This window comes from Hemicordylus capensis, chromosome 6 (genome assembly GCF_027244095.1).
Source record: "Hemicordylus capensis ecotype Gifberg chromosome 6, rHemCap1.1.pri, whole genome shotgun sequence".
NCBI lineage: Eukaryota > Metazoa > Chordata > Lepidosauria > Squamata > Cordylidae > Hemicordylus > Hemicordylus capensis.
Window position 1 is genome coordinate 26,885,262 of NC_069662.1, and position 25,378 is coordinate 26,910,639.

Genomic DNA, 25,378 nt, shown 5'->3' on the forward strand with positions numbered 1-25,378 from the left:
TCTGAAATGTATTAGGATCTAGGAAGATTTAAATACCCACGCATATGTAGTTAGCCACACGGGTGAATATTGGTGCTGGTTAGGAAATACTGTTGCTGATATTAATAGAGTATTCTGCTTTCTGCTTTGCTAGATTATGTTGTTAGTCTTTATACTCAATAAAGCCCATTGAATCCTTCTGAGTAGTTTGATCTCCTTTCCTTCATCACTTCCAGATCATACGTGGTCATCAATATAAAAGAACTTGATCCAGACCTGTTTTATATACTAGCTAATGAGCACGTTTGGTATATAGATCAGGCCTGGTCTGTAACAATATGGGATCACCAGGAGTCAACGTCGACTGGATGGCATTAAGAAAATAAGATACAGCCCATCCCTGCTCTTCTGAGAGGATTGGAATCAGTGAGAAGGCATGGGGTTGGACCACCATTGGGTTTGGGAGAGGTAGTCACATCAGGAGAGGTGGCCACATGGAAGGAAGCAGCAATTTGGCCACGTCCTCCACCAAGCCACCTTTGATAGCCTCAAATTGCCCATAAAGCAATCAACCCTTAACTGGCAGCATCATGGGCAGCATCACGGTTCTCCTCACTCCCTCACCTTCATCCTGCCCTGCCTTTTCAAACAGGAGAAGGCAGGGAAAAGAAGTGTCATAAAATGTTTTTTCAACCACTTCTTCCTATGCCACACTGCTCTCTGCCTTTTGAAAATGCATGACAGTATGATGAGTAGGAGAGCCAGGAGGGGAAGGAGTGGTGGGGTTGTGTGGAACTGGGAGGAAGCAGTAATCAGTTCTGTGCACTATGGAAGCAAAAAAAGCATAGTAGAAGACTGGGTGGGGGACAGTTGGGGCGTCTGGTAGTGGGGGTGTATTTATTGTGTACCATAGTGGTAATGCTCCATGCTTTGCCTTAGCATGCTACCTCAGAAGACATGGGGCTTCGTCCTGACCTGCTAAAGCATGCAGCACATGTAAAAAGTATTTTGTATTCCAGATCTACTAAATTAAAAAGTTAGAACATGAAGCATGGGAGTCTCCTGTCCAAATATCATCTGGATGTGAAATAAAGATTTAATGACTGGTCTTGGTGTGAGGCATTATTACTCAACTAAGAGGAGGGAGAAAATATTTCTCTTGAGACATGACAAGGAAATGTTTTCCAGCAATGACAGAGAGAATACCCAATGGAGATGAGCTTCCTGTCATTATGGAAAGGAATATAGTTCATTCTCCTGATGAAAAGTGGAGTTCCAGTTCGCAGTAACGAAATTAATACCAAAGACCAGAGAGGTTGGTATAAATACTATATACCCCTCTACCATTCAGAACTAGTGACAGTACAGGGATGGATAGGACTCTGTCAATTTGTTATTTTATGGTTTATACATCAGACATTAAGCCTGTTCATGAGCAGAATCAACATTCACTTCATCACATGACATGGTAATCATGGGGACCCTAATGTTTTATATTATGACAATGTTGTATATGTAAATCTGTTCCAAGAGCAAGATTTGCACTCATGCTGGTCATATCTGTGATATTCCTGTTGGTGCTTCTACCACACATGGTATGTGAGGCTCCTGTTGCTAAATGTGGGATGTGGGATCCTCAGCCTATTCTACATAAGTATTTTCAGTGGGGAGATCTTCTATTTGGCAGCATTATTTTCCAGAACTTATATGTGTCCTCTCCAAAAGCCTTCAACAAAGCACCTCCTGGGATATTATCTGAAAACTTTCTGTAAGTAATCCTTGATCTTTCCTATAGCATATTGCATTCCAGTTTATGTTCTTCAGCACACTAGCAGTGAACTGCAGCAGATTATGTAGTCATTGCCATTCCAAGAGGTTTAGCTGGATCCTCAATAAACATGTCCATTTCCTTCTCTAAGAATATTTCACCTTCACATCCTAACCATTAGGAATATAACTGAAATATCAACATATGCGAAGAGCAGGAGTCAAAAGTACATTGCTGTCATGTTTCAGCGAGTTTAGAAAGGTTTGTCCCAGTATTCAGCTCATTTTCTGAATACAAGCAGTCTAGCAGCACTCTTAGGATCAGACTGCCAGGATGAAGTCCAGTCCTTAGCACCAGAAGGGGGCCTCCAAATGTCCTCTCCAAAAGCATCCCACTGCCCCCACTCCCACCTCACCACTTCACGAATCTTGCCCATTTTTGCTGCCATGTGTGTGGCTGGGGTGGTGGTGGGTGGGAGCCGTGCAGGCCTCCCCTGTGCTGGTGATGACTGGTGTTCCTGACCAAGCCCAGGTGAGATGCTCACACCAGAGCTTCTCGGCTAGCCTCCATCAGGCCTGGAGAGGCCCACTAGCTGCTGTTGCCACCATGAGTGAAGCCCACCAGCCACACATGTCACATGAAAGGCAGGTTTTTTGTCTCCCCCACAAAAGATAAAATCTCCCCCAGCTTTCCCTAAAGTGGGGTGGCCTTCCCAGGGGAAGTGTCTCTGAAGATCTTGAGGTCCGGGTTCCAAGAATGCCTAGGTACACCACTGAGGAAGCTTTCCCTGTTACAAATGAGTTGTGTTTCAAAAGTTTGCTTTTGAGTCCAAATGCAGAATATGGTTGTGACTCAACATGCCCATTTCCTTCTAGTGTCATGACTGAGAATTACCAGGACATCTTGGCCTTGTTATTTGCTGTAAAGGAGATCAATGAAACCCCAAAGATCTTACCCAACATCACTCTGGGATTCCTAATCTATGACAGTTATTCATATGCCCGATGGAGTTCAAATGCTGCAATGCGCCTTATTTCACCGAGAAACAGATTTGCTCCCAACTACAAGTGTGGTACCCACAATCATCCAAAAGCAGTCATTTAGAGACTTTTCTCAGAAAATTCTGACCAGATACTAACCCTTTTGAACATTTACAAGATTCCACAGGTATGATGTCTATGTGTAGTGTACAAAAATCTACAAGTGCATTACCTACACTTTTTCCTTTCAGATGTGATTTTGCACTTGCATGAAAGAGTTGGGTATATTTCATGTAATCAGGCAAGCCATTCCTTTCATAAGTCTTGCAATTCCATAAGCATTCAAACAATGGATTACATAATAGTCAAAGAAAATTAATCATGACCTTTGCACACTAAAATTAATGGCACATGAGTTAGTCACAACTAACTTGCTTGTTTGATGTCAGCATTACTTAGGATTAAATTAGGATACAACGTAATATTTAGGATCCCTGGTAAGTACATTTCCTAGGTTTATGTTTATATATATTGGTTGCTCAGAGAAAGGAGAGCATATCTACTGTAGCTGAAGTCATGATCATTAAAACGTGCTTAAAATGTTTTATGCCTTCTAATTCCCTTACTGATTCTACTAAAGGAAGACGCAGAAAGGAATACAAATGAATCATTTATCTCTGCAAACCCTTTTAATAATGATTAAAGCAGCTTTGAAAGTTTTCAGTCTTCCTTTTTTGTAGTTAAATGATGTATTCAAGTCAGCCATTTACAATGTAAGTTGCATTAAAGAATGGAGATTTATACACAAACAGCAATATCTCATTGGCTCATGAACATGTTTACATTTTTTACATTCTTCCTTCCCCCCACCCGCTTCCCCTTGACTGGCCTGCTTTTCTCTTCTCCAGCACATTAAAAAAAGTCCATTCTTTGTGAAGTGAAGACTTACTCCAGTAGACATGTGTGAACAACTAAGTCAATTCTAATGGATGGATAGGCGAAGCAGCTGCAATTACAGAAATGTTTCCTTTCCACACAGCAAAAAAGAACTCCTCAAGAAAGAGTTTGAGGAAAACAATTCTGATTTTGAAAAAGAAAGTCAAATAACATTTGAGATTTTGAGAAACTTATCACATGATCAAATGTCGTACACTTTAAAACTATAATTGCTGGATCAGGGCTAATGAAAATGTAAAGAGAAGGATGAACATGTTCCTCTTTATTGAAAGAGTATTATGCAGAAAAGTTAAAAAGAGGAAATGAACAGCACAAAAAAGATGTTGAAGGAACATCAACTGATCACTGATATCTTGTTGAGTAGATTCAAGTTTTTACTTCAGACCCAAATCTGTCACTGAACAGGCAGTTGCATATTCCCCTCCCCCATGAAAACAGTGTGATACTATGCAATTAACATGGCCTTATTGAAATATCAAACAAAGAAAAATGTATCAATCATTTAAAGTAAAAATATGATGAGGTCATTCACAAAAGTGAAAACTGTGTTCTACCCAGGTTTGGGAACTGTGTATGCTCCAAATTTTTGGTTGTGTGGGTGCAAACAACTAGATAGGAGGAGGGAGAAGTGATTATGTGGAAGTAAGTTAAGAAGAAAATCTGGGAACTGTGGAATGCTCTAAGTACCTGTCTCTGTGTTTGACCAGGCTGTGTGCAGCCCAAGCATACACACAATTCTGGCACCAGGGTTAAGGGTGTGTTCACATGCATGTACACACATACACACACCAAAAGAAATCTACCTAAGTAATAACTTTTTTTGTCTCTTCCCCCATCTATCTTTAGCTCTTGTACAGTTCTGCTCCACTGATGACTAATAAACACAAGATCTGTTCCTTCTACCGCATGATCCCAAGTGAATTTTGTCAGTACAGTGCAGTTCTCCAATTACTTCTTCATTTCAACTGGACATGGATTGGTTTCTTAGCTGGTTCTGGCAATTATTTAGAAGGGTTTGTAGGGATCATGCTTCCAATATTTCCCCAAAAAGGCATTTGTTTTGCCTTCATGGAATCATTTGCCATTATAAGAAGTACTGACAATGCGAACACTAAGAACTGGTGGAGAAAAGTATATAAAAAAATCATGGACAGCACTGCCAATGTATTGCTCTTTCATGGAGATTCTCATTCCATGATTGTCCTCAGATGGTTAATATCTCTTGTAAAAACAAGCATAAAAGGTAAAGTGTGGATTCTGCTACCTCCAATGGAATTAACCTATTATGCCCATTTCAACCCTACAGATATACATGTCTTGGATGGTGCTATATCTGTTGCAGTGCACTCCAAAGAACTTAAAGGATTCAAGGAATTTGTTCAAGAAAGAAACCATTTCACCTTTAAAGAAGATGGTTTCATCAGGGACTTTTGGGGACATGCATTTGGCTGTGCATCGCAAAATTTAATTCCAGGCAAAGTGAGTGGAGAAATCTGCACTGGGAAGGAGAAACTGCAAAGTCTTCCTTCGCATGTCTTTCCAATGAGCGTAACTAGCAACAGCTACAGTATCTATAATGCTATCTATGTTCTGGCTCATTCATTGCATGCCATGTATTCAACCAAACCCGAAAGTAGCATGAAGGTGGAGGAAAAGGAAAAGAAGCTTCAAAATCAGCAACCATGGCAGGTAATGACCCAAAGACTCTAAACTGGACCGGTGGTTTAGTCGCAAATCCAGAAATACAGGCACTCACCATGCCAACCCACTTCCACCCCAACAATCCACCCCCACATAGCCACACTCACCACCACATAGCCCCCACCAGCCCCACCCCACAGCCCCCACCAGCCCCACCCCATAGCCACATCCCAATGCAAAAACAAAAGCAAAAAAAAAGCACCAAGCAAATGTCCCCTTTTGAAAAAAAGTAAAAAGGAAAAGGAAAAAGAACGGGGGCTGGCAAAAATGAAAAAAAAAGGAAAAGGTGGCTACCATACTCTCACTGCTATTTCTCTTAAAGTTACAGTAATGAATAGCATCACAACTGCAGCAGCAATTCTGCCATGCCATACAAAGGAAATGGGAAGCAGGCTGGGACCAGATGACTGGGTGGTGGAGAAAGCACATTGTTAGCAACCTCTTTGACTTGCATCATAGTGCAGGAGCTCAGGTACATGTGTAGGAGCTGAAGCTTCAGCTGGTTCAGAATGCTGCCACAAGGATGCTCGTGGGTGCAAGTCGCTTCACAAGTATTACACCCATCCTATGTCAGTTTCATTGGCTACCAGTCTGCTTCTGGGCTAGATTCAAGGTGCTGTTATTGACCTTTAAAGCCCTAAGTGGCTTGGGACCGGAGTACCTGTCGGACCACATTTGCCCATATGAATCTTCCAGGGCCCTCCGCTCATCATCTCAGGCCCATCGGTTGTGGCCCATCAGCTTTGGAATGCCCTACCTGAAGAGCTTCGCCATGCTCCCTCCCTCAGTGTTTGTTCTTTTTAAAAAAAAAAAAAAAATCTTAAAATGCATCTTTTTAAGGAGCCTTTTAATGCTCCATTATTATTTTGTTATATCTGGTAGATTCTTCAGCTTATTTAGCTCTTTGTAATTTTTCGTTTTAATTTGAACCTAGTGATTATGGTTTTTAGTCTGACAGCTTTCTTCTTCTTTTCTTGTTTAATTTAGTTAATTTTATTATTTGTATTGTATCGTGTGTCTATCTTATGGTTGTGAGCTGCCTTGAGCAGTAGTGCATGGGGGGGGTATAAACATTTTAAATAATATTCTTATTTATGGTCCTCATGTGGCACATTTGACCCTGTTAACTGGACAAACATGCACATGTGGTGATTATTGAGCAGAGGGAAAGCAACTGGCCCGATCCATCCCTAGCACAGCTAGGTGTCCCTCTAGTTGCTGTTATTGTTTTCTTATGTTTCTTTTTTAGACTGTGAACCCTTTGGGGATGGGGAGCCATTTATTTATTTATTTATTTATTTATTTATTTGTAAACCGCTTAGATAACTTTTTGCTGAAAAGCGGTACATAAAAATCTTTTTTGTTGTTGTCGATTTATCAAGATGGAAAACTGGATTGTACCCAAGATGTACTTTGCCCCTTTTCTATGAAGGCAAGGGGCAGATTCTTCCACATGGGGGAATGTGGAAGAATCCACCATGTATTCGAATGTGCAGTTCCAGTGCACTGATCCCAAATACTAAGATCCAACCAGATACTCACACATTAAAAATTCACATTAAAAATACACTTTATCATAATAAATGTATAAAGATATTCTCTAAAAAGGTCTAAAGACTTTTTCTTGCAATAGATGTAATATTTTGTCTTTAATAGAGCTCCATTGCATTCGGTTGAGAAACAGCCAGAATTTTTATGGCACACTGTAAAGAACTATTGGATATATTTCTCCAAAATCTTGTTATTTTTACATGGATTTGGTCATACTGTAAAGCATCATTGGATATATTTCTCTGAAACAGTGGATACTTATTGGGAGGGGACATATTCCTGTTGAGCCTGTTTGCCTCAGTTTGAAGCTTATTCTCTACATAAGAGGAAGCAGCTAGGGAGATTAGTGAACAGAGCTTAGCAAACAAAATAGCAAACAGTTATGCACAAGTTTGCATGGAGTTGAGCAGAGAGCTTGAAAGGAGCTCATTGGTCACAAGCAGCCCAGAGGAAGATGAAAGTACTACTCCACCTTTCATATTTTGGGAAATAAATTTTGAACTGTTGATTAGGTAAAAATGCCTGCTAAGACCTGGCTTTCAAATAAACCATCTCCAAATACTCTAAATAGCCCACAGAACCATTCATGAAAATAGAAAGCCAGCAGGGGAGGGGGCGCTTCCCAGTGTATTGCACAGAGTTTTACATGTATGAATGCTGTATCTGCTTGATGGGCAGAGGTCGTGAGTGTTGGCTTGGTGCAAGGAGCTCCTGACTCTCAGGCAACATGTTGGTTCTTTCAAAGTCAAAATGGCTGAAATGGAGAAGCTCAGAGAGTCGGAGATTATGAATCCATCAGAGAACGGATGAAACCTTCATGGATGTGATAGAGGAATCCCACTCCCTGGCTGTCAGGTAGTACAAAGATTCCTCTGCTGTCAGGTAGTACAAAGGTCTTGGAGAAGGAGGACATGCTTCTGAGGAAGAGGGAAATGATCTCTTAGAAGTCACCCCTTCCATGAATGATGAGCCCATATTTTTTCACACAGGGGATACTCCTCTGGGTGGTGGGGGCCTCCTAGTGATGGACAATGGGTTTGTGATCTGTGTGCAGACCACATACAGGGCACTATAATATTGGGCATTATCTGGTTTGGCAAGTGCCATATATGCATTATGCAATACATGTTTGACAGATTTGCTATTAATATGGATGTTTTTAAATTATAGAATTGTTTTAGTTGTTCTGGTATTGGCCAAAGTGTAATAAAGACTGAATGACTGAGGCTGTTTGGTAGCATATTGAAGTCCAGCATCTCCAAGGTAGCATTCTCAGAAATGCTACCTATTCTACGCTCAGGTGCAGCGAGAGCAGCAGAGCTGAGGGTCTCAATGCGTGGATGAGATAGTGGCATTGGGGAAGAAGTTTAGATTTGTTAGGCCCTGGGATACATTTTGTAGCAAGTGAAGCCTGTACAAAAGGGATGGACTCCACTTGAAGCAAGATAGAACCAGACTTCTGGCACTTAAAAGAAAAAAGAAAAAAGACTGCAGAGCAGCTTTTAAAATGACACCTAGGGCAGGAACTGGGCATTATCTGGTTTGGCATGTGCCATCTCTTAAGGTGTGAGGGAGTAAATGCTTCAAATAAACCAGAAGGGGTCATAATAGAAACAAATAAAAAGGAGACAGAAGGATGTGCTACCTCATCAAGGAGATTAAATGGCCCTAAGAAAGATAGCATACAAATACAGTAAGAGATTCAGGTGCAGGTGCTTATATGCCAAAGCCAGAAGCCTCTGAGCCAAGATGGGCAACCTGGGGTGCTTGGTTGCTAATGAAAACATAGATATGGTGAGCAATATCCTGGGAAACCTGGTGGAACAGTGAGAATCAGTGGGACCCTGTTATTCCTGGATATAAACTCTATAGAAAGGACAGGGATGGGTGGATTGGGGTGGTGGTGGTGGAGTAGCACTGTATATTAAAGAAGGGAAAGAATCTAGCAAGCTAGAAATCTCCCAGGACCAGGTGAGAGATGTCAGTATCATGGAACCTTTAGGGAACAGTCACCATAGTGTCATAAAATTAAGCATATATGTGAGGAGAGACTCACCAATGTAGTAACTATGCAGACACTTTAAACTTCAGAAGAAGAAACTTCTCTGAAATGAGGAGTTTTGTGAAAAGAAAACTGAAAGGGAAAATCACTTTAGTCACATCACTCCAGAATGCATGGAGTTTCTTTAAAAGCAGAATAATAGAAACCCAGTTAGAATGTATACCAAAAAATAACCACCAAGTCCGAGAGGATGGCAGCATGGTTAACAAGTCAAGGAAGCTATGAGGGGGAGGACACTTCCTTTGGAAAGCCTCCCCAAATGAAGAGAAAAGAAATGAACCCCAAAACTGGCAGAAGATACACAAGGAGACAATAAGGAAAGCGAAAAGAGAGTGTGAGGAACATTTAATGTCAGGGTAACAAAAACTACTTTAAATACATCAGAAGCTGGAAACCTGTCAGGGAGGTGATTGGTCTGTTTGGCAATGAGGAAGTGAAAGGGATTATTGAGGTGGATATAGAGACTGCAGAGAAGCTAAACAAGATCTTTGCATCTATCTTTATAGCAAGGGATACTGAGCATATACCTGTGCCTGAACTGAGCTTCTCATGGCCAGAGTCTAAAGAACTGAGTCAGATACAGGTGAATAAAGTTGCTGTTCTAAGCTTTCTGGAAAAATTAGCAGATCTCCAGGACCCGATGGCATCCACCTGAGAGTACTTAAAGAACTCAAATGTGAAATTGCTGACTTGCTTGCAAAAAAAATATGTAACTTATCCCAACCATTGGGCTCTGTTCCAGAGGACTTGGAAAATGGCCATTGTAAAAAAAATAAAAATAAAAAGAATCCAGGGGGGTGGGGGTTCAAGAAATTAGAGTCTGGTTAGCTTAATGTCTGTTCCTTCCATTCAAATTGATGGAAAGCATTCTCTAGGATAAATTGTTAAGCATATAGAAGAACAAGCCCTGCTGAAGGAGAAACAACATGGCTTATGCAAAGGTAAATTTTTCCTTACCAGGCTTTTAGAGTTCTTTGAGAGTGTCAACAGTCATGTGGAAAAAGATGATCCAGTTGACAAATTATACTGGGACTTTCAAAAAGCTTTTGACAAAGTTCCTCCTCAAAGACTCTTGAGAAAACTTAGCAGTCATGGGATAAGGAGAGAGGTTCATGTGAGGACTAGTAACGGGTTGAAGGAAACAGAGGTATACATGGCCAATTCTCTAAATGGAGGGAAGTAAGAAGTGTGGTCCCCCAGGGATCTGTACTGGGACCGGTGCTTTTTAATTGATTCATAAATGATCTAGAACAGAGGTGTACCAAGGTTGGAGTGGGCCCAGAAACAAGATTTTAAAATGGGCTCCTCGCTTCCTTCCTCTCCTTCTCTTGGACCCATGTTTCTGCTGCAGAAGAACATTAAGGACAAATGTAATATAGTGCAGCAGATTAACAGACAACACAAATTGTCATCTGAATCCACTCCAAAATATATGGACCAAATGATGGGGCGGGGGGAGTGGGGTTCTTCTCAAACCAAACCAAACAATTTGCAAAATATGGGAAAGGCAACTTGTAGAAATTACATGCTGCGTTTTAAGTATTTTGGCTTTTCACAGTAGAGGTTTTCCATGGTAAAATAACATGTCTAAAAGAGCAATGCAAATTAATCTTAACATTTTTATTTATTATTTATTATTTATTTATTCAATTTCTATACTACCCTTCCAAAATGGCTCAGAGTGGTTTACAATCAAAACATCCAAACAATCCTGCAATCCAGTGCTTGGATGTGTTTCTTTCAGAGTTTTTCCAATCTAAGGTTGTCACCAAGTGACTCAGTTTTAAAGCCTTGACCCTTATTTCAAAACACAGTCACACCACCTCAGACTTTGTGCTGATATACTTTTATAATAAAACTGGAATCCTGTGTACACTGACTGGGAAGTCAAGCATCTTTCCCTCCTCCACACACACACACACGCACACACAACGTGGCACACATGGGTTCTTGAAGTTACCAACAGCAACTGAACTCACAAGAATGTAATAACAAATAAGTGTATTCATGCAAATATGTATTAGCAGAAACATTTCAACACACAACTTAACATATTACCATATCCTACATAATTCTTTATCCACTCCCCTCTCTGTCTCTAAAGGATCCAATATTTAAATAACTGAATTTCCAAGAATATAAAAACGTTAAAAAAAAAACCAAGGTAATGGGGTTTGTTTGTTTTTTAGGGAGGATGGGGTAGACCTTGGAATTTTTGTTTTTTTAATGAAACTTGGGGACTGGGTGGGAAAGAGACCCACCATTCAGAAAAGCAGGAGCTGCTTAGCTGATCCCTCATGCCTCTCTCTCCTGGCTTGCACTCTTTCCCTCATCATAGCTCAATGGAGTGTTTGGATGTAAGGTATTTTCCCCCTCTTCCAGCTTCGCTCCTACTCCTGCTGCTTTTGCTTTTTCAGGACATTTGCAGAGTTCAGGAGTGGTGCAAGTGCAGAAAGCAGTCACTGATACAAAAAATGAAACATAGACAAGACAGACCCGATCTCCACAACAGTGATCCATTCTTCTTGCCCCCACACACGGAACTCTTCCCCTTTCCCCTTTGAAGAGAGACAGTGTGCAAACTGAAGTCCAAGCTCCACAACTGGCAAACAACAACAACAACAACAACAACAACACTGGGGTGGGGTGGGCACTTACTTTTTCTTGTCTTCTTTGTAGTGTGTCCTGCCCTCTTCCACCTCCAGGTCCAGCCTGAGCAATAGAAGGCAGATAGAACTGTCCTCCTCCCCCAACAGCCAGACAGAGCTCAGCAGTGATCCAAACAATTATTCTCAGCTACCTCAGCCTGCTGGGGAGGAGGAAGCTTTGCCGAGGGGAAGTTTGCTTCTCTCCCTCCTTCCATCACCTTGGGCTCCCAACAGCTCTCTCTCGCAAGCATGCTTCATAGGCGGGGAAGCAGGGCGAGATATGGAAGGAAGGCAGCTGCCTTTGTTCTCCCTAGCAGGCATGCTGCATGGCAGAATTGAGAGGGCAAGGACTAGCCCCTCAGAGGCTGTGGGCCAGGAGACATTTGTCTCCCTTTGCCTCATTAGCGGTACACCCTCGATCTAGAAGCAGGAATCCTTCCAAAGCAAAGGAAGATGGTTTCATCAGGGATTTGTGTGAGCAGCCATTATTTGGCTGTTTGTTCCCAGATTCAGATCTGGGCAACATAAATGAGGATATCTGCACCAGGGAGGAGAGGCTGGAAAATCTTCCTGGAGCATATTTTGAAATGAGCATGACTGGCTACAGCCACAATGTCTACAAGGCTATCTATTCTGTGGCCCACGCACTGCATGCAATGCACTTATCCAGATTGGTTTGGTTTTAAAAAAAAAAGATAGAAGAAAAAGGAATGAGATGTGAGAAACCACAGGCATGGCAGGTTGTGTCCTCATAATGTTATTTATTTATTTATTTAGCAGGGTGAGAGCAACTGTTGCTGTTTGTGTTTCTTATTAGGTTATGCTGCTAGGAATGGGTGGTTAATTAAGAAGTGCTCTAACAGTTTCACCGATTGAATGCGAATGTATCTGAGATTTCTGAATCAATTGAACATGAACGCAAAATGTGGGAGAATGTTGTCTGTGCGTCTAATATTTTGCATATGTCCATATCTCTATAGGAAAGATACAGTATTATCTAGATTCAGCCTGCCGGCTAGTTGCATATCTCTTGGTGAGAACTTCCCTTTCCCCTTTCAATTCAGATTCACCACTTTCTGAGACAAGCCTCCTTCAACAATAGTGCTGGGGAGAAAGTTTCCTTTGACTTACATGGGGAATTAATGACAGGATTTGATATTATAAACTGGATCACATTCCCTAACCAATCCTTCATCAAAGTGAAAGTTGGAAGGATGAATCCTCAGGCTGCTCCAGAGCAAGCCCTCTCTATTAATGAAGACTCCATTGTATGGCACAGCTTGTTTAACCAGGTAGGATTTGCTGGCATCCCCCTCCCCTTGCCTCGTGCAAGTGGGAGGGTGTTTGTCCCAGCCCGGGACTCACGAGCCCAAGAAGAAGCCTGATTGGTTGGCTGGCTCGTGGTGGGCGGGGCTTGCTGAGAGGCCGAGCGTTTCCCCGCTCTGGCCTCTCAGTCGGCTGTTTGTTTCCGATTAGGAAGGAGCTCGGTCCGGGAGCTCCTTCCTCGAAGGCCTTAGTTGTGGGGGTGCGCCCGACAAGCGGGCGAGGCGGCATTCGGCGGCGTTCCGTCGAGGGGGCCATAGTGTCAGCGGTGGCCCCGCTGGTAGGGGGTTACTCCCGGGACTGCTCCCGGCTGGGTTGCAGCTGCAGCAGCAGCGTCTTTGGGCCTCTTCAGCGCGGCGTCGGCACTCGGCTTCCTGGGCGTGGTTCTCCTTCTGGGCGTTTGCCCTTTTGGTTTGTGGGGTATTTGGGGGGTTTCCATCAGCCTGGGTGGCTGGGCAGCGGCCCCTTTTCCGTTCCCTGGAGCACTACTTTTGATGCCAACATTCTTTTATTTGTTTGGTGGGTAGCAGGTGGGTGTTTGTGCTCATCGGTGCCCTGGTGGGCCTGGCCTGGTTGAGAGTCAAAAGGCCTTTTCAAGCCTTCTCCTTGGGTGGGGGGCCCTGGTGCTTTCCTGGATAGGATTGAGTATTGTTTTTGATTCAGGACAAGGGCTTGGCTTTTGTTCTATATCCTTGCTACCTTCATTCTGTGCGTGGTTGGCGCTTTTTTCCTCCAACCCCTTTTGGAATCCCACTATTTGGAGGCAGTATGCCGGGGAAGGCCAAGGGCAAGAAAGGGGGGCGCCCTGTTAAGCAGCCCAAGAGGCCTGCTCCCCCGCAGTCCTCCTCGGAGGAGGAGGATGAGGAGATGACTCTGATACGGGGGTTAATTAATAGGATGGAAGCTTTAGAGAAAGCAAAAGCAGCCCCCTCCGACAAAGGTGCGGGTCCTTCAGGTGTGTGGGGGGGTGCCTCCTCCTAAGGTCCCTCGGAGGACCAGGGGTTCTGTGAAAAGCCAGCTGCTAACTTCTCTCTCTAGTAGGCTGGCTGCGCTTGAAGAAGGGCTGAACCCTGCTGGACCGGGCCCTTCTGCTCCTGCGTTACCGCTTCCTGAACCTGAGTCTCCAGTTCCGGAGTCGCCTTCACCATTGCTACCTCCGCCTGCGGCACCAGTTGTTCAGCCTCCAGTGGATACGGCTACTCCTTTGGCCCAGGGTGAGCCAGCAGCACCTACACCGCCCGGCGTCACCGGCCAGTGGCTTTGTCCCTGGCCGATGCCTGCCATGGGTGGATGGGGCCCAGCTTCTTACTGGCCCCCATATACACAACCTTGGGTGGCGGGTTCCCCGCCGGTTTTTCCTGGAGTTATTGCAGGCTTACAAGGCGCTGCGGAGCAGGTCTGGTTGGGCAACCGGCCCTCCAGCGGGTCGCTCCCACTCCTGGGGGTGGCCTCCTCTGCTGGATCTGCCACGGGGGTGCAGGCGGGTTATTATCCGATGGGGATTCTGCCGTCACCTCAGCATGCGCCCTATGGTAGCATGGGCCTCCCGTTAGGGGATCACTTACTCCCTTCTACAAAAGAAAAAATCCTTAAGGGTGAATATGTGGACATTTTTAGCTTGTTGTTCAGGGAACCTGAGGTTAAGCATAAAGAGGGGGAATCTTGTAAGGAGCACGAAGCCACCAAGAGAAAGCCGGTCGAAAAGACTTGGAATAATTGGCTTTCTGGCTTCACGATTTATATGGGGGTTATTGTCCAAGCCCAGCCCGCAAGGGGCCCTGCCCTGTTAAAATACATGGATATAATTCACAGGGCGGTCTCCGACTTTGCTGGATCTTCCTGGGTACGGTACGATGAGAGTTTTAGAATGAGGGCTGCCCTTGACCCCACATTGCCCTGGGATGCTCCGTTGCAGGAGTTGTGGCTGACTATGTCTCCAGCCCGGCCCATAGAGGGAGATAGGTCTGACAGTGGGCATTTGCTTTCTAAACCATCGGGGGTTTTGCCCTCAGGGAGTCCTGGGCAACAGTGGGTTCAACCCCACCTTGTTTGCTGGGAGTTTAACTCCAATGGCAAGTGCTCCCGTTCCCCTTGTCGGTTTAAGCATGCCTGCGGGGTCTGTGGGGCGAGGCACCCCAGTTCCTCCTGCCACAGGGCCAAGTTTGGGGGTTCCGGGGCTAAGTATAGGCAGGGGAGCAGTAAAAAGGGTGGCCCTCCTCCACCCGCTCCGAATAAAGGGTCCTAGCCCTATCAAGGTGAAGGTGCTTGAGCAGCTGTTGCTGGACTATCCTGACCAGTCAGCAGCTTCTTATTTGTTATGTGGCTTCCGGGATGGTTTCAGAATTCCCTCTTCGGCCCGTAGGGGATTAGGCAGTTCTCGCAATCTGAGATCAGTGGTTGGTAAGGAGGAAGTCGTTGTTAGGAAAATTGGTAAGGAGGTGGCTGCGGGCAGGGTGATGGGGCCTTTTGCCAGTCTCCCCTTCCCCAGCCTTAGGGTCTCCCCATTAGGGGTGGTCCCTAAAAAGGTTCCTGGTGAATTTAGGTTGATTCACCACCTTTCTCATCCCAGGGGGTCCTCAGTAAATGATGGCATCCCTGATAGCTTATGCTCTGTACGTTATACCTCATTTGATGAGGCCGTGGAAGTGGTCAGGGGTAGGGGCCCTTTTGGCGAAGTGTGATATTGAATCCGCCTTTCGCCTGTTGCCAGTACATCCAAATGACTTCGAGCTGCTGGGCTTTGCATTTGCTGGCCAATTTTATTTTGATAGGGCTTTGCCTATGGGCTGCTCGATTTCCTGCGCAGCATTCGAAACATTCAGCTCCTTTTTGGAGTGGGCAGTTAGGCGCCAGGCGGGTCTTCCCTACACGGCTCATTTTTTAGATGATTTTCTTTTTACAGGCAGGGGGAATTCGAGGGAGTGCCACCATTTACTTCGCTCCTTCATGGAGCTAACAGACCGGCTAGGTGTCCCTTTGGCACGGGATAAGACGGAGGGGCCGGTCACGTGCCTCGCCTTTTTGGGGATTGAGTTGGACACTGTTGCCGGTTGCTCCAGGCTGCCTCAGGCCAAGCTGCGGGTTTTATTGGACATGGTTAGGTCCCTTGGTCGCGCCCGTAAGGTCTCCCTTAGGGATCTCCAGGTTGTTTTGGGTCACCTCAATTTTGCCTGCAAAGTGGTGGCTCCGGGCCGGGCCTTTTTGCGCCGGTTATGTGACCTGACTGTGGGCGTTAGGGCTCCCCATCACAGAGTACGAATTACGGAGGGTGCCCGGGCCGACCTGGCTCTTTGGGAAGCATTTCTCACTGATTTTAATGGGGTGTCTTTCTGGCGGGATGTTAGACTTCTGGAAACCGACCTGCAGGTCCACTCTGACACTGCAGGTGGAATAGGTTTCGGGGTTTATTTCAGGGGACGTTGGTGTTCCGCCAGGTGGCCCGAGGACTGGTTCAGGCAGGGGGTTTCCCGGGACCTGACTTTCCTAGAGCTCTTTCCAATTGTGGTGGCTGTGCATATTTGGTCCACTGAGTTTGCCAACTCCTCAGTTGTGTTTTGGTGTGACAATCTGGCAGTTGTCCAGATTGTCAATAGTCAGACTTCCCAGTCCCCGAGGGTCATGGTTTTGGTTAGGGCATTGGTATTGCAGTGTCTGCGGGCTAACATCCTTTTCCGGTCCCGCCATGTTCCGGGTATCCGGAATGACATAGCTGACGCTTTGTCTCATTTTCAGTTAAACAGGTTCAGAGCGTTAGCGCCCGAGGCCGCCCTTCACCCGGAACCCATGCCAGCTTTTCTGTGGGAACTTGGCAGGCGGAGGCACAGCGGGCCATAGCGGCATCTCTGGCGCCTAGCACCAGAGTGAGCTACACAGCCAAGCTTGAGGCTTTCTCTCTTTTTCGAAAGACTGAAGGTTTGGCGGAGGTGTGGCCGGTCCCTGTAGAGCAACTTCAGCAGTTTTTGGTCTTCCTCTGCAGGGCGGGGCGTGCGGTATCCACTTTGGGGGGCTATCTTGCCGCGTTAGCTTTTGAAGCCCAGGTTCGTGGGGTTGGTGATTCCTCCACCGACCCGCGGGTGCGGCGCATGTTGGAGGGTTGGGCTAGGGGGGAGCCTAGGACTAGGGACCCCAGACGCCCTTTTACTCTGGAGTTGGTGGCTTCAACGCTGGGCCAACTAGTGGGGTGCTGCTCTGGCCCATGGGAGGTGTCGCTGTTTAGGGCTGCACTGTTGGTTGCCTTTTTTGGGGCCTTCCGTCCAGGGGAGTTGCTTCCCCGCAGCGGGTCTTCCCCCAGGGACCGCTGCTTGCAATATTCTGATTTATCTTTCGGTGACGGGGAGGTGCGTTTGCTCCTTCGTCGCTCCAAGACGGATCAGAGGGGCAGAGGCCAGACGGTTCGCCTCGCGGCGGCCGGGAATATCAATGTATGCCCCGTGGTGGCCCTGAGGCAGTACGCTGGGCTGGGCCCCTTTTCAGGGGGATGTCTTTTTACCCACAGCAATCAGACTCCTCTGACGCAGTATCAATTCTTGGCGGTGGTGAGGAAGGCTCTGTTGGCCGCGGGGGTTGCGCTCCAGGGGCTTACTCTACATTCATTTCGTATTGGTGCGGCCACCACCGCTACACGTATGGGGCTTCAGGAGGTCGAAGTTCAGAGGATTGGACGTTGGAGGTCCGTGGCGGTCAGGCGTTATGTGCGCTGACAGCGGACAGGTGTGGGCTCTACTGACCTGTTGCTTTCTTTTGGCAGGTGCAGGCGGGGCGGCGGTCCCGGTCCGAGTCCTGATGTGTGGCCATTCGTTGGTCTTCTGGGCTTTCAAGCGGGCCAGCACCACCCGCTGGGGATCCCAGTTGGGTTTAGGAAGCAAGGCTTCAGTTTATTGGTTGGGCATGAGGGGCATGCTCTGGAATCAGTTGCTTCCAGCATTGAGGGAGCATTTAGATAGGTTTCCCATTCCCGACATCCTGGTTCTTCATTTAGGGGAGAATGATTTGGGCCGGCGGCCTGGCCTCACCATCCTTCAGCAAGCCTCCTCGGATTTGTCTATTTTGCACAGCTGGATGCCTGGCGTGCGCATAATATGGGTTAATTGGCTCCAGCGCAGGGTGTGGCGGGGTGCTCATTCTTGCCTTAGCTTGGAAAAGGCACGCAGGAAGATTTCAGCCGCAATAGGTAAATTGGTTTTGGCGGCCGGGGGGTCTGTGGTGCGGCAGCCAGATATAGCTGCTCGCTTTCCCAAGTTATTCCGCCCTGACGGGGTCCACCTGTCTGAGAAAGGTTGTGATTTGTATCTGCATAATATCCGGGAAGTGATTGCTGAAGGTTTGGAGGGGGTGGGGCAGGAAGGTCAAGCGAGGGCTAACCTTCCTGGGTGGCGGTAACAGTGTGGGCTGTGGGTAAGGAGGTCTAGATTTCGGTGAGCACCCTTGGACATTTTAAGGTGGATTGGTCAATTGCTTCCTTGTGGCCTGTGCGGCACGGGAAGAATTACATTGCCAAGAAACCTGCTTCAGGACTTCACCTACCTTTGGGCTGTGCGGTCCGGGGAGGTAAAGATCTGAAGCTGTCCAGATCCCCTCTTCTAAAAGGGGTGGTTGGCTTTGAAGGAATTGGGCGGGAGCTACCTGCCTCTTTCCTGAGCCAGGATGTGTCACCCTTGCAGGCGATGGGTAGGACGTTTTGAATCCTAGCCCACGCCTAGGTGCCCGCACTGTTTTTATGTTGGTGATTAATCACCTTGTTTCCAGTCCGCCACAAATGTTGTTATATTAATAAAGCATGGCCCGTTTCTCCCATTAAAAAATGTCTCTGTGTCTTCTTGGGCTGGGGTCTGGGTACAATTGTCCAAGATCTCACAATATTGAATCAGAACTAAGTCATTGACAACTTATTACAAGGTGTGTAGGATGAAACCCTTTCCACTTATTACAGGTTACAGTGCATAATGGCAGCCAAATATCAATGAAGCTCATTTTTCCTTGTGCATAAGACAAAATGATCTGATAATTAGAAGAGCTGATCTGTTAGTTAGTGCTGGAATGCTATTCATTCATAGCTGAAAGGAAAGCTCACTGAACTCCATTGGACATTTGAGTTAGACCTGGATAGGACTGGGCTGTAAATTTATTGTATTTTTATTTATTTAATTTTGACATTTACATTCCCCACTCTTCCGCCAAGAAGCCCATAGTGCTGTACATGGTTTTGTTTACCCTCAAAACAACCCTGTGTGGTAAGTTAGGCTGAGAATGAAGTGACTGGCCCAGAGTGAGTTTCATAGGTGGATTGGGATTTGAATTTGAGGCTGCCCAATCCTAGTACAGCACTCTAACAACTACACCATGCTTGCATCTTCACAAATATCTTTCATTCAAGAGGAAACAGCACAGTGCTTTGACAAAGGGAGCTTTGTCAAAAGTAGGATGTATTTATTCATGTATAGAGTTAGGTGTTTATTTGGCAGGCAAAGCAGCCAATCAGCTATTTCTGTGCATGGGGTGGCTTGTTTACCCCACCCCATCTTCTGAATGAAGGATAAGCACTTGGGGGAAGTCCATTGGTTGAGAGATCTGAGTGGGAGGGCTTCCAAGTCACTGACAATCCTGTCTGCCTGGGCAACCATCCTCTGAGAGGGAACCCATCCCCCACGCTCTGGATTAGTGTCCATTTCAGCTGGTCACCCTTTGTGGGGCTGGGCAGGATTTCTATTCATTCATTCATTCATTCATTCATTCATTCATTCATTTGCCTCTGTCTAAGTGGCTGGCAATTTTTGTTTTATTTTATTGCCTATTTCATAATACTTTCTACGTTGAGTTTGGTTCCTTTCTTGGCCCCAACCACAGTGTGGGACTGATGAAGTCCGGATATCATATTGGAGAGCACCCTAATGCACATGTTAGGCATAAGATGAAGTACTTAGAAGTGTATGTGGACTATTTGAAAAGGACCATTGTTTGATTGGTTTCCTTTGTGGAAAAAATAATCCTCTTTATTTTTAAAAATATTTAGACTTTTGCTATTGGAGTAAAACCTCATGCCTAAACCATTCAGGGGCAGTAGATACTATTAGAGAGGACTATTGAAGATAAATGGAGGCAGCAAATACAGGAACCGCCACATGTCCCACTCCTGGACATAACTGCAGACTGTGCGAAACATATTAAGTATGGATAGCTTATTGGTAATCACTCGAAGGTGCACCTTTGCACAAGGAGGAGTCTGAATGCTGGTTGGAGATTTCTCTGCATTCAAGGAGCATTGCCAACCTTAAAGGCAGCATGACATGGCAGGGGGGAGGTGATTCTTCCTGCAGATGCTCTGAACACTTAGATTACCTAAGAAGAGAAGCAATCTAGGGCTGTGTGGCCTTCAAAGATAAATGTTGGTGTGACACAGAGGGCTTGAAGTCATCAAAAATTGCCTCTGCCCAGTTGCACTGGTTCAGTAGGTCTGGAAGTGCTGTTCCTCTGACCCTCTTTCTGCACTGGTGCAGCACTGGTACTTCTTTGCCCATTATTTCAACCAACCTTCATGACAATAATCTTTAACTTGCTCACATAGGATCTGATATTAAAGCTAACTTTATCTCTATTAAGAAAACAGGCCTTCTTGAAGACAATGGGTATTTGCACAGATTCTGACATGCAGGAGTAACATGACACTTCCTTGTGTGTCAGACTCTAAATAACCCAGAGGCCAGGTTCACAGGAGCCATAATTCACTCCTCCTCACACATTTTTTTTTTTAATGCCACCCAATATATCTGAAATAAGGCAAAGCTTATAACTGCTTCAGATCTTTTTCAGATCATGGGTAATACTCAGCTATGTTGCATATCAGGCTTCAGCAAATGATAACAGATATACGCAAGTTTTCTATCTGACCTTTAATATTTCAATTATTCTGAATGTTTCTATTTTCCTTCTTGCAATGATGGATTAGGCACAGCCCCTTTCTGTCTGTAATGACAACTGCCTTCCTGGTTATAGAAAGAAAATGAAGGAAGGGGAGCCATTTTGCTGCTATGATTGCATTTCATGTCCAGAAGGGAAGATATCCAGCCTGAATGGTGAGAATTATAAGCCTTATTCACAGCAACACACAAAATGGGCCAGTTGGACTACACTTTACTAGACCACTCGATTGGAAAGGGGACACATCTAGAACAAGCCTATTATGATGTCATCTGTAGACCTCCCAATGCCTTCCAGACATGTCCTTTTAGTGTGTGTGTGTGTGTGTGTGAGAGAGAGAGAGAGAGAGAGAGAGAGAGAGAGAGAGAGAGGAGATTTGTCACATGAGTGGCAAATGGAAACTGTTCACATGACCCACATATTTGTTTAAATTTATCCTATGTTTGTTGACTGGGCATCTATGTTTTCACTGTGTGATGTTTTTAGTGGTCAAGGGAATGTCACAACAGTACTCCAAGAGGCTTTCAAGAAAGCAGGGAGAGATCACACGTTGCACATTTCTTCATTATTTTGTCCCATAAATATGCCAACAATTGGGATCATTAAACTGGGATTTCAATCAGTTGTAAAACTGAGTCTAACTATACAAATCCTTCATGACATCAAAAGTGAGCAAAGTGAGTGGTATGAGCTCAAAGCTTATTTACTAATCTATTATTGGTAGTGGACTGATGAATCTACAGCTTTTTTCCATTCAGCTGATCAAACGGCCGTCTGTTTGCTAAAGAGATGTCCATTGTGTTTGCTAACCCAAACTCAGTTAAGAATTGGCTTCATCTGCCCTTTACTTTTACCTTCTTACAATGCAGTATTGAAAGGTGTGAAGAACTCATCTTCACACAGGGATCTTCAAACACAACTAGGGCTTTTCACAAATCGATTTTTTTGATTCAATTTGTACATGAATAGAACCCCCCATTTGTTTTACATTTGAATCTGTCCCTCCAAATCACCCCAGATTCGAATTGGATCTAAATCAATCTGAATGGATTCAGGGCAGAAAAGGGGTTCTGGGAGCAAAATAGTGAGGGAGGTGGTAGTGCCCAATGGGAAGCTACCACCCAAATTTCAAAGAAATTGGGCAAAGGGGTGATTTTTAAACCAATTTTTCAAGTCTGTGCTTCTTTAAGCTTTACTCCATAGGGATTTCAACAGCCCCAGAACTCCATGTGCGGTCACCATGGTGGCCCAGAGAAGGTTGTGGTGTAGTGCACATGGGGTGCCAAACCCCCCCCCCCAAACCACAAGCCCATGGGGTAATGGGTTTTTCTTATTTTCAATTTTTGAGGTGCAACATGATAGTGGATTCTCTGGTTATTCATCATTTTGAACCAAAGATGATGACTGAACAAAGATCTACAAAGATGTTCATTCATCATCTTTGGTGCAAAATGATGAGAACTAAGAATCCACTATCATTGTTCATCTTTCTTCATTCATCATCTTTGGTGCAAAATGATGAATTATAAACCAGCCCAGTTTTGCATGCTCATGTAAACCACCGGGATTGGGCCTGATCCTGGTGACTACACAGCGTCAAACCCAGCTATGTAGCCCCCCCTCTTAAATGAGGTTAAGGGACTGAGCACTCCCTTAACCTCATTTATTGTGTTGTGTGTCCGCTGTGGCTGCTTGCAGCTGCATTGGGCACACTAGGGGGGAGGGGGATCCCAATAATGCACTGCACACTCACACAGTGCATTATTGGTGCTCTGAGGGGTGGGGTGCCATGCAGAAAGGCTTCCCTACACCTGACCCTCGGAACTTCCAGGTGAGCTGCGGGAGACCCAGAGGTGAGCCGCCACTCATCTGGGCGGGTGATCCGCCTGCCCAGAGAAGGGTGAGTGCTCGTATGTGGGGCATGCCATACCAACCTGCTCTCCTTGCAGACCACCTAGGAGCTCTTCTCACAGATCACGAAAAGAGCTTCATTGAGATCCATGGCTGAATGTGGGTTAGGACTTAGGTCTTCTCAGTCCTAGTCGAACACTGACACTATGCTGGCTCTCAATTATGTGATGTACTAGACAATTATGCTGAGGAGCATAGCACAGGCTGATGTTTTCAGTGGAAGACCCATTTCCTTTGTAAGAAGTACTTCAATCCTGCTTATCAATACCAAGAGAGAATGTAATAAGAATGTGAGAGGAGTGGTGGAACAAATATTTATCCCAAGTGGCATTCAAAAGAGAATTTCAGGGTTACTCCAGAAGACACTGCAATTAAAAGTTGAATTGCAGGGTTCCTCCCAAGACGAAACTGTAATTTGGAGATAATTTAAATGTTCTTCCTAAGGTGAAACACTTGTGACATTCCTCAGATGGCTTCTTTACATCCATACATGACTGGAACATCTATACCATATTCTTCAGACTAACCATGTCTGGACTGAACACATTATTTAAGAAAGTGTGCCATGGTACTTGTATTGACAGCACCATTTTTCTTTTGCAGAAATGTTTGACTGTTTCAAATGCCCAGTTGATCAGTATCCAAATAAATACCGAAATTCATGCATGCCCAAGGATGTAACTTTCTTGTCTTATGAGGAACCTTTTGGGATTGGTTTAGCAATTGCTGCACTTTTGTCTTCACTGATTGCAGCTCTGGTGCTAGGAACATTTATGAAGCACCACAACACACCAATAGTCAAAGCCAACAATCGGAACCTCACCTATACTCTTCTCATTTCCCTCCTGCTTTGCTTCCTTTCTGCACTGCTATTCATTGGCCAGCCTAATAAGGTAACATGTCTCTTACGTCAAACTACTTTTGGCATCGTATTCTCAGTGGCAGTTTCTTCTGTGCTGGCAAAAACCATCACTGTGGTTGTGGCTTTTCTGGCCACCAACCCAGGAACCACATTGAGGAAGTGGGTGGGGAAAAGATTGACCCATTCCATTGTTCTTTCTGGCTCACTTCTTCAAGCAGGCATTTGTACTTTGTGGCTGGCAACATCTCCGCCATTCCCAGATGCTGACAAGCATTCACTGACTGAGGAAATTTTATTGGAATGTAATGAGGGGTCATCTACCATGTTTTACTGTGTTTTGGGCTATATGGGTTTTCTGGCCATTGTCACCTTCACTGTGGCTTTCCTTGCCAGGAAGTTGCCAGACAGCTTCAATGAAGCTAAGTTTATCACGTTCAGTATGTTGGTGTTCTGCAGTGTTTGGCTATCATTTTTCCCAACTTATCAGAGCACCAAGGGGAAATACATGGTGGCTGTAGAGATCTTTTCAATCTTATCCTCCAGTGCTGGGTTGCTGAGTCTCATTTTTTTCCCCAAGTGCTACATTATTGTTCTGCGACCTGAACTGAACAATAGGGAACACCTCATCAATAGGAACCATTGATGAAGTTAAATGTTCCTGTCTCAGTAGCTGCCTACTGCTGTTCTCTTTCCAATTTAAAAATGCATCTGTGCTATAACAAGAGCTGCGGAGAGGAAAATAGCCATGAACCTGTATCACCGATTCTCTCTTGTTCAGCTTCCCAGTAGTATTCATAGCAAAAATACTTTTGACAGTGGTAACAGTTTAATATAAAGATGTGTTCCTTGTAATTTATTTCTGTGAAGATAACTCAGAAGAACTGAGGTGCATACATGGATGATGCTCATGTTCCCTTACCTCTCTGGTATCACAGCCATAGCACTTCTTACTTCTGACAATAAATTCCAGTGGTTCAAGTGAACGAATTACGGAGATAATGAGGAGCCATACACATAATTATGGATGAAAAGAGTCACCGGCAAAAGCCTGGCTCAGTTTATTAAGTGGGTTAGTAAAATTTAAACAAAACAGGTATCTGATGTGCCAAAGGAAGCTGGAGAGGTGAAAGAACCCACTAAAATGTGAGGTTGGCACACTTCCCCACCAGTGCCAGTAGCAAGACTGCTGGGCAGGATCAAATGAGGACAAAAGGCAAAGACATAACAAGTAGGGGTGTGCATGAATTGATTTTTTCTTTTAGATTTGTACCCAAATTGAAACACCCTCAATTTGTTTTTGGTCCAAATCTGACACACACACCCCTGCCAAATCACCCCAGATTAGATTTGGACCCAAATTTTCTGAATCTGAATCAATTTGGATCAAAAAAGGGGTCATGGGGCCATAAGAGTGGAGGGGTAGTGGCCAATGGGTGGAAGCTACCACCCATATTTCAAAGTAATCGGGCAAAGGGCTGATTTTTAAAGAATGTTTGGAAGTTTACGCAGGGCATGCTGGAGGGCATGCTGGAGCTTCCGGGGGCTGATCAGCCCTTGCTCCCTCCAGCCCCTGCCGGCTGCATCACGGAGCCGGCAATTGTGTGGGCGGCCAATCCAGCCGCCCAGGGCTCCCTCTCTGCTCGTGTGCAGGGAGTGTGAGCTTAGCCTGCTCTCCCCATGCACTCACAAAAACTGGGTCTCACTGATTGTGAGACCCGGCTC

General features: G+C 45.2%; 1 protein-coding gene across 1 annotated transcript; it reads left to right on the forward strand.

Moving 5' to 3' along the window:
• The first annotated feature begins 4,752 nt into the window (after positions 1-4,752).
• LOC128331011 (vomeronasal type-2 receptor 26-like) lies at positions 4,753-24,299 on the forward strand. The gene is made up of 4 exons (XM_053264377.1): positions 4,753-5,373; positions 12,711-12,938; positions 20,912-21,038; positions 23,398-24,299. The coding sequence occupies exons 1-4, from the start codon at positions 4,753-4,755 to the stop codon at positions 24,297-24,299; spliced, it is 1,878 nt and encodes a 625-aa protein (XP_053120352.1).
• The last annotated feature ends 1,079 nt before the right edge of the window (positions 24,300-25,378 follow it).

What these genes read in the sequence shown, in the direction of transcription:
- LOC128331011 (XM_053264377.1), top strand. Translation starts at nt 4,753, where the DNA reads ATGGAATCATTTGCCATTATAAGAAGTACTGACAATGCGAACACTAAG. An exon ending in AAAATCAGCAACCATGGCAG is followed by an intron (nt 5,374 to 12,710) that starts GTAATGACCCAA and finishes CTTTCAATTCAG; the next exon opens with ATTCACCACTTTCTGAGACA. An exon ending in GGCACAGCTTGTTTAACCAG is followed by an intron (nt 12,939 to 20,911) that starts GTAGGATTTGCT and finishes ATGATGGATTAG; the next exon opens with GCACAGCCCCTTTCTGTCTG.